We start from the raw sequence: 15,302 nt of genomic DNA, 5'->3' as shown, positions 1-15,302 counted from the left end.
AACCATCCACAGGAACTGCTTCTGATTGGTTTTGCACCAGTCTTGGTTGCAACAACACCGACAAAATACATCCAAAGTGTGCCTGTGCTGGAACCTTCTTTGGGGATTTATTTGGCAGTCCTCACAGAGACAGGTAGTCAGGGCTGGGCATGGAGAGGGGTGTGTATAAGAAAGTTAGAAGATCCTTTACAAGACAGTGTAAAGGATTGTATAATTTCTTTTCAGCTTTTCATTTTGCAACAACTACTTCTTTTTGATCATTATCTTGTAAATAAATAGCTTGTTACTGTTCTTCATTTATGTGATATAATTTCCTTAAACCTCCATTGCTTTATGCTGCTTTTCCTGAATATCCTGTTGTCTTCCCCTTAGCCAGTGGTATACCTGCTGTGCAGTTCTTGCAGAAATCTTCATCCTCACTATAGCTAGTAAGCCCCTTGTTGACAGTACATCAAAAGGTTTCTGGAAAATGCAAAGGAATGTAAGTTTGTATGTGTTGTGGTTTGGCAACAGGTGTTCTGTATCCCTGCTTAAAAAAGATCTGCTTTTACGAGCTGAATGACCACCTGCACAAACTGTGGCTACCTAATCTAGAATGTACAATGTAGGGTTGTCATGGGACATGTTAATGTTGAAAAACAGAGCATCTGCTTCTAAAGGATCAGATAACTCTTATGGAGTATTTTAAAAATATTTGGGTCGTCATCCTCTTATACATACACCATTGCCTGCTGAGTTAAAAATTCTTCTGTTTTCATGGAAGTATTGAGTCTAGTTTCAAGAGGTAGGGTATGGGAAGCCTTGCTGGGATGGAATATCAGAGGGAAGGTTCTGTAGCCATTGGAACAGAAGAGACAGGATAATGTGTGCGTTTTTTCTCTTTTTTTTTTCTTTCCTTTTCTTAAATGTGCTGTAGTAAACACTTTAATTTATATTAAAATATATTTCTTTCCTTTAATTTTGATGCTTGTGTCCTTCCTCCTTTACTTTGTATACAGGTTATTCAGTATACAGTGCCTAGTGTTTTTCACGGGTTGTCGTAACCTAGAATCATTACAAGAGGGTTGTAGATGTTTAGCTCTTTTTGAATTTTGTTTTTGTGTGGTTTTGTTTTGCTGTTTGGTTGGGGGTTTTATACCATTAGAGCAATAGTTATAATCCAAAGGCTTTTTGATAGCTGGTGGTGAAGATTTTTCAGCATTTCTTAGCATTTTGCTTTTCTATTCAGCATTGTATATCTCATTTTAATTCTGCAATATCTGTAGCAACTATCACAGTGGAATATAATGTTATGTTGGATTGAGCATCTAAATACCGGAATTAAGTTGTATGGATGTGTCACCTGATTACCTGGAGTGGTGAGGAAGTCATAGTCTCTAGCTGTCAGTGGTGTTTAATACAGATCAAGATATGGTATAGATCTATGTTTGTAAATGACAGAAAAAAAAAAAAGAACTGGGAGGACATGCTCTCTAATCTGTAGGGTTTTTTCTGCTCTCTTTTTATTGTTGTACTTGGATCCTGCTGATGGTATAGAAAATTTAGGGAGCAGATTTTGTGGAGCCACAATTTAAAATATCTAAAGAAGATGTTAAGCATAATAAGATAAGGTCAAGTTTATGGAGTTAACATGAGTCATACGTTACTATAATTTTTTAAACTAATTTACTGACAGTTGCAATTGTATTTTGTAGTAGTTCACGTTGTGTAAGGCTTTTTTCCTTAGGTGCCTGTGACTTTAATTAAAGCATCTAAAACAATATGGTCAGTGGTATTCACATTAAATACATTTTAAAGAAGTTGTTTGTGGGAAGTCTATTAGGAAATGATTACAAACAGATAGTGTTTTTCTTGGAATCATCCTGAAGAAAAAAAAACTCAAACAACCAAACCAAAATCAAAACCCAAAAGCCTAGCATCAGCCTTAACAGTATTACTCCTATGCCAGCCTAAGAACAAGAATCATTTGTGTGTAATTGAACCATACTTACTTTGGTGGATTAGTAAAAAGTAATATGAAGTTAATTTCAGGCTTTCATAATATAACAAATTCTCCATCTCTTGTTTTGTTAAGAAGATTGTACAATAACAGAAAAGCAGTTTTTACTATTTCTAGGACATTTACAAAGTGACCTGGAGATCTTCACAGCTTCTTTTAGTGTAAAATTACTAAAAGTGTTTCTGCCTGTGAACTTCGAGGAAGAGCTTTGAGGACCTCTTTATCCATTGTGCTAAAACACTGTAGGTGTTGCAACTAAATGAAATAAGTGCTAACTGTGATGTGTTACATCCTTCATCACTTTTTAATTGAAATGAAATGAAAACTGAGGTTTTTCTTTAGCACAGAGGCTAAGCAGAAGCTGCCATTGAGAACCAAAATGTATGTGGAGTGTGGAGTAGGTGCCTCTCTTTGGAATATCTCTGTAGTTTTTTGGGGGTTTTTTCCTGCTATTTTTATTTTCCAAAATGGAGCACCAAGTATAAGCAAACGCAGAAAGACGCACTTCATGTATTTTTTTGTTTAAAAATTATCCTAGTTTCTTGGTTTATGAAAAAAAACCATTAAAAAGAAATCATTGCTTTTCTAATGTAAATATTTATTTTCGTGTTATGTCTCATGGGCCTGAACGCAACTTTTCCGTATTTTCTTTCTGTCTGTTCTCTATAAGAACACTTGAAGAAAATGTCTACAAGATTGCTGTTTCTTTGGCTCAGCGATACAATGTTCCACTTTGGGAGGTTTATATGACCCATCTGGAATTTTTATTCACCGACAGTGGGTAAGTTGTCTGCTCTGCAAGTGCACATACAGTTCTGTTACACAGAAAGAAGTGCTAACCTATGACAGAATTGAATTATGTTGGGAGTAGAGTTCGATTTGAGTGTTCATTTGTCTTGTGATAGTATAGGAAACTTTGTCTTTTCTGTATGATGCTTTTGTAACCAGCTGTGAAAATAGGTGTTACAGGCAAGGATAGAAGTCCATATGTGTCTTATTGTTCTTCAAAAACATTTCAGGACTTTTGTTTCAGTGTTTAGGTTTCCACAGCTTTGAATGCTTAGTTCTCTCTTCCAGTAGCAACTTATCCTGTAGTTATTCCTACAGTCCCTTGGAATATGTGCTGAAACTTGATAGTTTCTATAGTTTTGGGTTTTTTTTTTAAGAGGTTGGCTATTTGTTGACCTCTCTTCCTACATAGTAGCAAAGGAAATAAATATATTGGAGCTTCCCTATTCGCATTATGCATCTGTTCATCTTGTTTTCAGTTTTGATAGAAGCACCTTTTTTTTTTTTTTTTACAGTATTTTTCTCAACTGTTCTAACCTCCAAGATTATGGCAGACCAGAGCTGGCACTGGTCTGGCATGAGGGGAGGGATGCTTTTAATTTCTCTTCCAAAGTTGGTTCCAAGGCCTTTATTTATTAATTTATTTTAAACTTTGGCATCTTGTCAGTCAAGTATGTTTTGCCCACTGAAAGATGAAAAAATGCATTCTGTGGAAGACTAAGCTACTTGCCTGAATAGCACATGCAGATGACAGTGATGTAGAATCCCCTGTGTAATGCAGCAGCTCTTATCTTCTCTTCTGACAGACGTGATCAAATTAGTTTGGTTTGTTTCGGCTGTTAAATTGTGAAAGCGACTTTAGCTTGCAGCAGTGTTTGTACCTTTCTTAACATTAACTATTAATTAAAAAGCATTTTATAAAACATGAGGGATAAAAAACAAAGCCTGGTAGATATTGGTGCATTATCTGAGAAGATGAAATAACAGTCTGAGATTTTCTTTGCTTCCTCCAGAAAATAGAGAAGTCATACCCTCTAAATTTTGATGCTGCTAAATTATTTACTGCTTTAAACAAAACATATAGTGAGGCAACACTGGGATGAATATGAAAGAGCCAGCTACTTTCTTTGGGAATAGAATATTACCTAAGGTATTTTGCAACATTTTCCTATAGTTTTCTTTATTCTTGTCCTCCTTGAGTTAGTATTCATAGAATTCTGAACTCACTGAAGTACAGAGTAACAATCTTTTCCCTGGTGAAATTCAAAAAAAGTCTTGAAAATTGATAAAATTGATGTGTAATAGCATAATACACTGCTGAGCATGTTTTTGTTGTATCATAATCTCATTTTAAAGTTGATTGACAGCATATGACCATTACGATATATTTTAGTCTTGGGATTATGGCATTAATAATACATGCCTCATTATACATTCATTCTGAACTGAAAAGAAGTTTATTCTAAGACTTAATCTCTTTAACTAAATATGCAGTATTTCTGTAAGCCACCTTACATGAGGAGAAGCTCAAAAGATGGACTTACGTAGTTTGTATTAACTATTTCTTTGATCGCTTGATGACAAAGAAATATCACGTGTTTTTCTGTGGAATATGGGTCTGCTGAAAATTGTTTAGAATGACATTTTTTAAAATTAAGTGGAAATTTGTTTCTTTGGAAAAATCTGATCACATTTAATTACCAAAATTCTATAAAATGTATTTTATGATTTCAGCGACAGGAAATTTTATGACTGCCTCTCACAGAACCCCTTATTCCAGCATCTTTGTGAATAACACGATGAACCCTTCCTATCCACTATCAGCCCTGCCCTAAAAACACACAGCAAACATCTGTTGATCCTGTTGATATAATTTTATGCCCAGCCAGCCTTTAGTTTCAACTTTGCATGTGAACAGAAAAATATAGTCAGATCACACCCTGCAGATACATCGGGTCCAAGTATCTGTTTTGCCTGATATGAAGAGTGAATGATGTTTTATTTCCATTTATGGTAGAACCCTATATGGTACAACAATTAGCAAATAACAAGAATGTAGAGAATTAAAATAACTCTTGCAAGGTTAACAGCCTAAATGGGGTAGGTTGTAGATGTAAAAATAACTCAGAAGTATCCTATTTTCCTTCAGAAATCAGAGAATAATTTTTAAGCTGAGAGGGTTGTGTTTGTGGTATTTGTTGTAAGAAAATCGTCTTTAGGAATGAAACTGAGACGTGTTTTACTTGGATATCAAAGAGAAACACGGACTTAGGTGAGTCATGTGTACTCGGGGGAAAAATGATGAAATTCTGATTTAATCAGGTTTAAAGGTAGAGGAAAATCAAATGAAGATCAGATTTCCAAATGAAATGTACTACCTAATGTAACATATGATTGGATTCTGGGGAGACTCAAGGTAGTCGTCAGCTGTAGGTTACTTATTTCCTCAGATTTTAGGTTAAACGTTCCACTGAGAAAGGTCTTAACTAAAGATGTGCACCCATTTTTCTCCCAGCTGAGGGGAAAAAAGGAGTGATTATCTTTTACGTAGTCAGCTGGAAATGTCTGAATTCATGCTATGAAAGAGCTAACGTATTCTTTTCAAAAGAGTCAGGAAAAAATTTCCTGAAGCAGTGAGACTGACTGAGGTCAACCCAGGATTTGCTGATATTTTCATAAGCTTTCATGGATGACAATTCAAGGAACAACTTGGTAAAACTGTCAGAAAAAATATCCTAAGCATGAATAAGTGTCAAATAGATTAACTGGTGGGCAAGAGCCATTTTCATTGATAATATCTCTCGAAGTATGCACAGGTACTCATCAACTACAGAAAATAGAATATAATAGATTGGGAAAACTTCTAACTGGGCAATAGGATCTTCAAGCATCATTCCACCACAAGTGGTTGGTTTGTTTTTTTGTTTAATAAAGGCTTGCTTTACACATACCTTGGATGTATTTCTTTTACATATAGCTATACTTACCTTTTCAATATTCATGACCCTTAATCTGCATGTCCAAGTCAACAGATAGCAGGATCAGGAAATAGAAGAGTTGCCTAACTTTTGTTTATAGAGAATAACAACTACCTAAATATTTATAAATGATACCTTAAACAAAAGAAAGTATTGTCCTGTCTCCCAAGTGTGCAACTGAAGAGTGTCTCATGGCACGTCCAGGCCTTTAAACAAAAGTTATTTCTAAATGCAGGTTATCAACACTGAAAATAGAAGAAAGAGCACAAAGTCTTGGTCTCTTTGAGACTTTGAAAACCAATCCTGAAACCTTACATGAACACATGGTTAAATATGTTTACCCAAGTATTGAAGGCCAAGATCACCAGCGGTTGCTTTATTATTTTACACTCCTTGAAAACTGTGGTTGCTCAGAAGTGGTGAACCGTACGCTTAAACCTGAAACTCACATCCGACTCCTGAAAAAATTCAAAGCAGTTGCACCAGGTAGGAGAGTACCTCTTTCTTTTCTTCATCGCTGTATTTATTATTCTGGTATGTAAGTGTTAACATGATTATACTCAGCTAGTGTATACTTTCCAGGTAATTGTTTTTTCTCAGAGCACATCAGATGAATGCAAGTAATTTAATAGTCTTATTAAGTTCCTTCTCTTTGTATTACTGGAAATCTGTTTGATCACAGCAAGAAAAAAGTACTTAAAAACAGATTTCTGTTGGTGACACGAGTTAAAATTACTGTCGCTATTTCACAGTAAATTTTAAAATAAAACATACCAACCTCCTACAGCATAATTTTTAGTACTTCAAGTTTAACATGAAAGATACTTAAGACAGTTTACCTTTTAAAAGTCTGAATTACAAAATATATTAGGAACTTTAAACATTTTGTGTGTTTGATTGTCTTAATGAGGATAATTTTTTTGTCTTAGAATATTTTTTTGTTGTCTGTTATCCTTGATGTTACTTTTTGCTTTTGTGGAAGTATGGCATCTTCATCGTACATTTTCAGACAATGCCTGTAAAAATGCACTGCTGCAAAGGACTCTGAAATTTTGAATACTAGTTTCAATTTGGTTGTTATTCAAGTACTAACAGTATCTTGCATTTCAGTTGTCTGACTCCAAATCCAGTTTCAGAATGAAAAATATACACTGCATTACCTGCTGTGGGGATGAATTAATTGTTCAGTCCTGGAACCTCATGTGTATTGGACACTAACTTTGCTGCAGAGTTTGGAGACATGATGCATATGAATTCATGTATTGCAGAAAGAAAAAAGTCAATAATTTTTGGAGAGGAGGGATAACCTTCAGTTCTTGTTGATATTATTCAACACTCAAGTTCTATGATGCTTGTCAAAGAAAAATCTGCCAAAAAGTTATTTTTTGCCTTCAAAGTTATTTTAAATGTTGCTCAAAAAAAAAAGTCCTGGGACCATACATCAGACATAAATTAGTCACTTAGTATGGTAAAAAATTACATCTATTGTACTGCACACACTTAAACAAAAATCTCAGTGTTCAGCGTGGTTTAGAGATGGATAGGAGTCCAGAAACAGCATCAAAGTGTTTACAGAGGTTACAGGCCTGAAGTACATCAATAAAAACATGGCAGTAGAAGTCAGTTATCTTAGGAATTATATGCTATGAGATTAAAATAGTATTATTGCTAGAAATAGTTTTGTTGTTGCTAGATTAATTTGCAAGGGTTTTCTTCCTGTTTTCTTCCAGAATAGTAACAGGACTCTTGATTATAGATACTGATGTAAATGTATCTACATGTCCTGTCTCTAGGACATGTTGACCTTACTTAGTTTACTTGGGATTAGTGCCTTGCATTTTTTTGCCAAGTGGTAAATACCAATTGTAACATGATCAGAATACATATTTTTAAATTAACGAAGACTTATTTCTTGAAGAGCGTAAGGCTTTCTAGGCCTTATATTTAAATAATAGCATGATTCTCTATATGTGCTCTTGCTTCTTTGAGAATCTGCTTTTTTTGGTTTGTATCATAGAATCACAGAACAGTTTGGGTTGGAAGGGTCCTTAAAGATCATCATGTTCCAACACACCTGCCGTGGGCAGGGACACCTTCTGCTAGATGGGTTGCTCCAAGCCTCGTCCAACCTGGCCTTGAACACTTCCAGGGATGGGGCAGCCACAGCTTCTCTGGGCAACCTCTTCCAGGGTCTCACCACCTCACATTGAAGAATTCCTTCCAAATATCAAATCTAAATCCACCCTCTTTCAGTTTAAAGCCATTCCCCCTTGTTCTATCAATATATAATGTTAAAATACGTTCCATGGATTGAGAAATTTCACATGCATCAGGACATCATAAAATCCCACTCTGTCAATATGTAAGTTTGTAAAAGGAGATGGGCTAGAGTCTTTCTAGTTCTGTGGATACTAGTGTAGTACTGATTGTTATATACATAATTGTAGAGTTTGAGTGATTTAATTGTTAATAACTTCTGCCTCTTCCTCCTTTTGTCACTAGGTCTTAATTACAAAAAACTAACAGATGAAAATGAAAATCCTCTGGAAACACTGGAGCCTATCCTTACAAGTCAAAATATCTTATCTATTTCCAAACTGGCTCCCAAAATTCCTAAAAAAGATGGCAGCATGCTGTCGTCAAGCTCTGTTTATACTGTCTGGTTACCAAAACTTTTTTGGAATGGTGATCACCATCTCATTAAAAAGATACCAGAAACCATGGACGAGTGGCTACATGCATATGATATGTGTTCAAAATACTTCGATAGACTTGATCCAGGTGATATTGTCGCTTTCATTGATGAAATTACCTTTTCTTCAAAAGCTGTCACAAAGGTAAGCAGATTTTTTTTTAAGAATTTTAGTCCTCGGGTGAGGCATAGTTCATATTATCAAGAAGAAAGTCTCAACAAATGTTATATTTTTCATTTTATGTTCTTTAAAGATATATTCATGAACCTACCTTCCCATTCCTACCTTTTCTTTATATGGCTGTCATTATATATAAAAAAAAAAGGATTTTTATTCAGTTAGAGGAGTTAGCTCTGTGGATAAGAGAGTTTTTGATGGAACCCCAAAATCCCTGTATTCCTGTTCAGCAGAGAATAAGATACTGTGTAGTTCATAGACTCATAGAATGGCTTGGGTTGGAAGGGACCTTAAAGACCATCTAGTTCTGACCCCTTTGCCATGGAGGGTTGCTGCATTTTTTCCTTATATCTAATCTAAACCTGCCCTCTTTCAGCTTAAAGCCATTTCACTTTTTCCTATCACTAAATGCCCTTGTAGAAAGCTCTCTTGCAGGCCCCATTTAGGTACTTGAAAGCTGATCTAAGGTCTTCCCAGAGCCCTCTACTTAACTGAACAACCCCAGCTCTCTCAGCCTGTCTTGATGGGAGAGGTGCTCCAGCCTTCTGAGCATCTTTATGGCCTCCTCTGGGTTCAGTCCCACTGTCCATGTTTTCGATGGAGGTGCTAAACAGTGCCAGTCCCAATACCGACCCTGACGAACGCCAATTGTCAATGCTCTCCACACACTTGGACATTGAGCTGTTAATGCAACTCTTTGCATGTGGCCATCCAGCCAATTTTTTATCCACTGAGTCAAATCCTTGTCTCTCCAGTTTGTGTGCCATATGTCATGCAGGAATGTGTAAAATGCTTTGCATTTGCCAGTAGACGACATCAGTTTCTCTTCCTTCATCCGCCAATTTCTGATGCAGAAATGTCATTGAGTGACTCAACTTTCTCCATGTCCCAGGTAACCAGGTCTCCCATTTCCTTCTAGAGAGGGCTCATATTTTCCCTGGTCTTTCTTTTATCACTGGTATACCTACAGAAGCTTTTCTTCTAGCCCTTGACATCCTTGGCAAGATTTAGTTCTAACAGCACTTTAGCTTTCCTAACCTGATCCCTGGCTACTGTGACAATTTCTCTGTATGTCTGGCAGGGTACTTGTCCTTGCTTCCACCCTCTGTAGCCTTCCTTTTTGTGTTTGAGTTTGTCCAAGAGCTCCTTGTGCATCCACGCAGGCCTCCTAGAGTTCTTGCCTGACTTGCTCTTTGTTGGGATACATCACACCTGTGCTTGGAGAAGGCTAGCCTTGAATATCAGCCAGCTTTCATGGCTCCCTCTTCGCTTTATCCCATGGTACTCTACCATGTAGATCCCTGAAGTAGATCCCTAAGTCTGCTCTCCTGAAGTCCAGGATAGTGAGCTTGCTATGCACTCTCCTTGCTGTACTAAAGCTCCACTGCCTTTGGGTGGTTGTATTTGTTTATTTATTTGTACTCATCCTAAAAGTCATTGTGCCACAGGCTTGTGCTTAGTACTAGGCTTTTGCATTCTGAATAAGATGCTCCACAGAGAAAAGAATTCTGGGCCAAATATATATGGTTTCTAAGCACTGTAATAGTATAAATGGTAAACTCTGTCATAATCGCCATCTGGCTGAAAGCCTGTTTTGGAAAGAACGTGCTTTCATGTCTGTAACATATATTATCAGATCTGCAGTTTCTTTTTGACCAGTGAAACCTACTTATAAGGACATTTTCAGCATAAAGTTTCCTCATGTATGTATCTGTACTGTGACACACAAAAGAGAAATGAGATTTCTTAGGTTTTACCTTATTAAAAGATCTAGAGATGTCTTCACTAACTTTGTCTGAAATGAAAAGTGGATAGAGAGGTGTTCTTTAGTTTGGGGGGGTTGTCTTTTTAATTCTGTATTGTGATAATTTTTCTGAGGATTTTATTCACAATGTTTCCTGAGGTGAATTTCAATTTGTTCCCTCTTTGGATACTGTCTTAATGATCCCTCGATATTAGTATAGGTTTATTACAACTTATCTAACCTCTATCTATATTAGAATTTGGTGAAAAAAAAAAATTGCTAACTGGGAAAATAAACAGCTTTGTCAGCACAAAATTTGTGCTGTGATCTGACTGTCGTGCTAGACCAACACATTTTATCACTAGTTCCATCAGCTGTCTCTTAAGCCTGTTTAGCAGAACTGTTGCCTTGGTTTAGGTGTTTTGATCCTTTTTATCCCATGATAGTACTTTTTCATTCTTATCAGGAAAGACTGAGGCTCATCCTGGGACCTTAACTGCCAGACTTGACCCTGGACTGAGATATCAGGGGGGATAACTGTTACCTAATGAGAAGGAAGTACTGTCTTATGTATCACCACTGCTAGTGACTTCTTGAAACTCTTGCTGTTAATGTGTCTTGGGAATTTCAAGTTTCACTATTCTCTTAAGATGAGTAGGAGTAGCAGGAAAGAAATACTGATGGCAGGGTTATTGTGTTTAGTGGCCAAGCAGAATTTTGTAGTAGAAATATGTTATCTTTTTTGGCCGTGAAAGATACTCAGGAAGTGCTTGAAACAGTTGGTCAAATGATCTAATTTAGTATGTCCCCTGCACCGGGTTTGGGAGTGAAACAGCTGTTTAACCAGCTTGCAACTAGTTTTGCCTCAGGATCCCATCCAGTTTTCAAGTGGAAGTGTACAATGAGAAATTGTCATTGTAGACCTTGAAAACTTCTCTGAGATCTCTTTCCTCTAACTTTAATCTGAAAAATGCTTCATGCCTAGAAGCTGCCTTTAGATTTGCACCTGTTACTTAAATTTTATCTGTTTTGAGGCTGCTCTGGTCATGTGCTCACTCTTTTAATCTCTGACTCGATACTTTCTTCCCAGCTCAGTTCTATGGCCAAGTACTTTATCAGTTTCCCATTCCTGTAGCGGATGCATAGTTATGTATGTCATGGTGTGTGATTTGCATGATATTTAACCAGGCTGCAAAAACCATGGTCATTATCATGAAATAATTTGTACTGTCACTGAGACAACTGAGTTTTCTCACATACAGAAAATTTGTGGATTTCTTTTTAGAGGAAGCTTGAAGTGGGCTAGCGCAAGTATGTTTTTTAGGAATGCTGAGAGGTGAATTGACAAAAAAAAAAGGAAACAACTGAGTCCCCTCATCTTCCTCCCACTCCTTCCTTCAGAAGGGGAAAGCAGGAAAGGAGAGAGAGAGAGTAGTCCAAGGAGAAGATGAGATGTACTCCACTGTTACTCTTGTGGAACAGCACCTCAATTGAAAAACCCCTTTTGGTCAGAGACAATCAAAAAAAGTCTCAAGTGATAAGGAGTAATGGGAGGTTGGCTATGAAACAGGGTAGGCTGCGTGGGTTCAACTTCAAAGGTACCGTTGCTGTTGTCACCACATGGGAACTTAGGAAACAGACATCAGAATATCCCCCACTGTTTCAACACGTCAATAGTAGTAAGGAGAGGCAGGTGATGGGCCAGCAAAGCAATAGGCAGCTTCTTCTACTTGGTGTGTCACTTGGATATGGCAGAGAACCTGGGGGCAGAATGTGGAATTATGCAAAAGGGAACAAAACCCCAGAGATTTAGTACTGGCTTCTGCAGCTTCTTGTTCTTACTGAGAAAGACAGGAACGTGATGGGCTTTGACAGGGGCCTTCTTCTTCACCTCTCCCCTTCAACAAGCTCTTTGTTTTAGCTTTCTCGTGAATTGAATGAAAAGGAGGATGAATGAGCAGTGCTTGACTGTGCAAAGGGGATGAGAGAATGTTGAAATTGGAGAAATGGATGAGAAATTTGCACTTAATGAAAAGGCAACAAACATTGTTACGCTGACTTGTATTTTAAGATGTGACACTGTTAGGTACTTAAGTGCTAAGAGCTCAGAGATTCTTCTCTTCCATGTTTCTTGCAATTAGTAGAAGTGAGTTACCACCTGGAAGATAAGATTCGGGCCTTAAGGGTTTATAGACACGGTGACACTGGATGGCAGGAACTGTGTGAGAAGAGATGCATCATAGTGGGACTTCAATAAATCATAGACCCAAAGTAACACGGTTAATGTAGTTGAAGAAGGTGAAGATTGATGCAATATTTTTGTTGTGTTTGTGGTAAATGAAACAGATAAAGTCCTTTACACTTTGTCAGTACCTTCCTCACACATTGAAGGACTGAAGTATTGATCCTTTGACTGCAGCAGCTCACTGCTGCAAGCAGTGAGAGGGTTCCTGCTTGTGGCATTTATACTCAGAAATGCTTTTAACTCTAAATAACTATTTAAGTCTTTCTGACTAAATAATAATCCAGTCCACCTCTGTAATGTTAAGAATAGGGTATTTGTGTGTATGGAACAGATTTCTCCCTATATGGGAGATATTCCAAATATTCATTGGAACTACTACTTATATTTTTGCATGCATTTTAAGTCTGTCATCTTTTTTTTCCAGCAGCTCTATTTGCTTTTAAATAATACTGCTGTCATAGATTCTTAATTATAGTAATGATCATATCAACTTTCTGTTCTGATGATTTCTCATTTATTCCCCTCTCTGTGATCTTTGTGAAGCATTTTAGGTAATTTGTTTTTGGGTTTTTTTTATTCATTTGTTGTAAACATTTTGTTCATTGTGCTAGAGAGTCGGTTATGTCTCCAGAGAACCATCTGTTTCAGAGCTCATAGGTCACTGCCCTGATGTTTTTTTGATTAACAGTACTCTGGAAAAAAAAGTCCAACGCAACAAAACCACAACAATCTGAAAATAGTCTTTTTTAATCATTGTGTTTTCATTGTTGGCATACACTACAAATGGAGATTGGCATAGTATGTTGATTAGGAAGAAAAGGCTACAGCTTTAGATAGCAAAAGCAGAGTAAAAAGTGATTGTATCACCAGTTAAGTCTTCTGTAGAGACAGAAAAGCTGAAATTTTCTTTACGTGGGCTCTTCCTCACAGCATTCCATAGGCTCAGGCACATTCATTCAGACTATGGCTGATGACATTTTTTCTTTTTTTTTTTTTTTTTTACTAATCCATCTTTTTTAGCTTCTCTTCCAACTTCTGATGAAAAAAAAGGACTTTGCTTGCAACTCAATGTTTTTAGTTGAAATGTTGACTTATTTTCTCTGAGTCAGTAATACTTTTTTGACAGGTGTGGATTGGGAACCTATTACGACTGGATATTAACCTGAATAATTTTCTTGACTTTAGTGCCATTGAATGACTTTAAATGCCATTTAAAATAATAGTATAAATAGCTCAGTTTTAAAAAAAATGCTCAAAATAATGTTCACTATCTTTTGTCTGTTTGATTGACTTCTTAACGCTGCATAAAACACTTAAGGAAAACGACAGGGCATGACATTGCCTGAAGGTGTACAAGAAATGTGTTAATAGTGTTCTTACATAGCGTGACTGCATTCAGATGTTACTTTCTGAATTACTTGTCTTCTTTTTATCGCTTTTTATCACTGTGCTTCAGTTCAGTTGGTTTGTCTTGTCTGACCTTGTTTTCTTCGTGGATATTTGACAGTACTTCTTTTTTTAGTATAAGTGTGAGATACTTTTTTCTGCCTTTTATTTATATTGTTATTTTAATTAAATCTGCTTCAAGACAACGTAATAGGAAACTTCATGAATAATATCTTTTCTTTAACTAGTTCCTTACAAACATTAAAACTTTTTCACTGATTTCCAGATGAATTGTACAAGGTCAGGTAGGGATGGAGTTAACTTTCATCATAGCAGCCTCAGCGGGGCTGTGCTTTGAATTTGTAACTAAAACAGTGTTGATACCACACCATCTTGGCCCTTGCTGAGCACTGCTTGCACAGTGTAAAGGCTTTTTTTTGCAACAACTCAGCCCTGAGTAGGCTGTAAGGTGGGCAAAAAGTGGGCATGGATGCAGCCAGGACAGCTGACCTGGGCTGGCCAAAGGTGCATTCTGTGTCATGTAATGTCATGCTCAGTAGTAACAAGATAGTTGTTGCTTGGAGGAGGGCTGTGCATTGCCCTGCTTCTGGGAGGTGGTCAGGGATTACCTTGGCTCATTCATTTCTTTCCTGTCTCCTTCATGTGTTAAACTATCTTTATCCTGCTTTTCCTCTTCTTTTTCTCTCTCCCTGTAGGAACTGGGAGCCAACTTTTGTTATTCCATAGCTGTTTAACCTGCTTCTGAATTAACTAATGTAATTACTTTCCATTCTAGTATGTCTGGTTGGCTTATGGCTACATGACATTTGGTTAGTGTAATATGTAAAGCTGGGGTCAAAAGCAATGTGGGCAGCAGTTCAAGGGAGGTGTCTCTGCCCCTCTACTCTGCTCTGGTGAGATCCACCTGCAGTGCTGCATCCAACTCTGGGGTCCCCAGCACAGGAAGGACATTGACCTGTTGGAATGAGTCCAGAGGAGGGCATTCAAGATGATTAGAGGGGTGGAGCACCACTCCTATAAGAAAAGGCTGAGAGAATTGAGATTGTTCAGTCTGGAGAAGAGAAGGCTGTGGGGTAACCTAATTGTGGCCTTCCAGTACCTGAAGGGAGCCTACAAGAAACATGGGGAGAAACTGTGTACAAGGGCATGTAGTGACAGGACAAAGGAGAATGGCTTCAAACTGGAAGAGTGTAGGTTTAAATTGGATATTAATAAGAAATTCTTCATTGCGAGGGTGGTCAGGCAGTGGAACAGATTGCCCAGAGAAGCT

General features: G+C 37.2%; 1 protein-coding gene across 2 annotated transcripts in view; it reads left to right on the top strand.

Moving 5' to 3' along the window:
• NBAS (NBAS subunit of NRZ tethering complex) overlaps nucleotides 1-15,302 on the top strand; it is a 169,190-nt gene that overhangs the window by 100,277 nt on the left and 53,611 nt on the right. For both annotated transcript variants that reach the window (XM_064650553.1, XM_064650552.1), the window contains 3 exons: nucleotides 2,670-2,780; nucleotides 6,002-6,252; nucleotides 8,269-8,603. In XM_064650553.1, coding sequence (XP_064506623.1) covers nucleotides 2,670-2,780; nucleotides 6,002-6,252; nucleotides 8,269-8,603 — 697 coding nt within the window. The remainder of the gene's footprint in view (nucleotides 1-2,669; nucleotides 2,781-6,001; nucleotides 6,253-8,268; nucleotides 8,604-15,302) is intronic.

The sequence above is a fragment of the Pseudopipra pipra genome, chromosome 3, assembly GCF_036250125.1.
Source record: "Pseudopipra pipra isolate bDixPip1 chromosome 3, bDixPip1.hap1, whole genome shotgun sequence".
Classification (NCBI taxonomy): domain Eukaryota; kingdom Metazoa; phylum Chordata; class Aves; order Passeriformes; family Pipridae; genus Pseudopipra; species Pseudopipra pipra.
The sequence above is the reverse complement of the archived record's forward strand: the minus strand, read 5'-3'. Positions and strand labels throughout refer to the sequence as shown.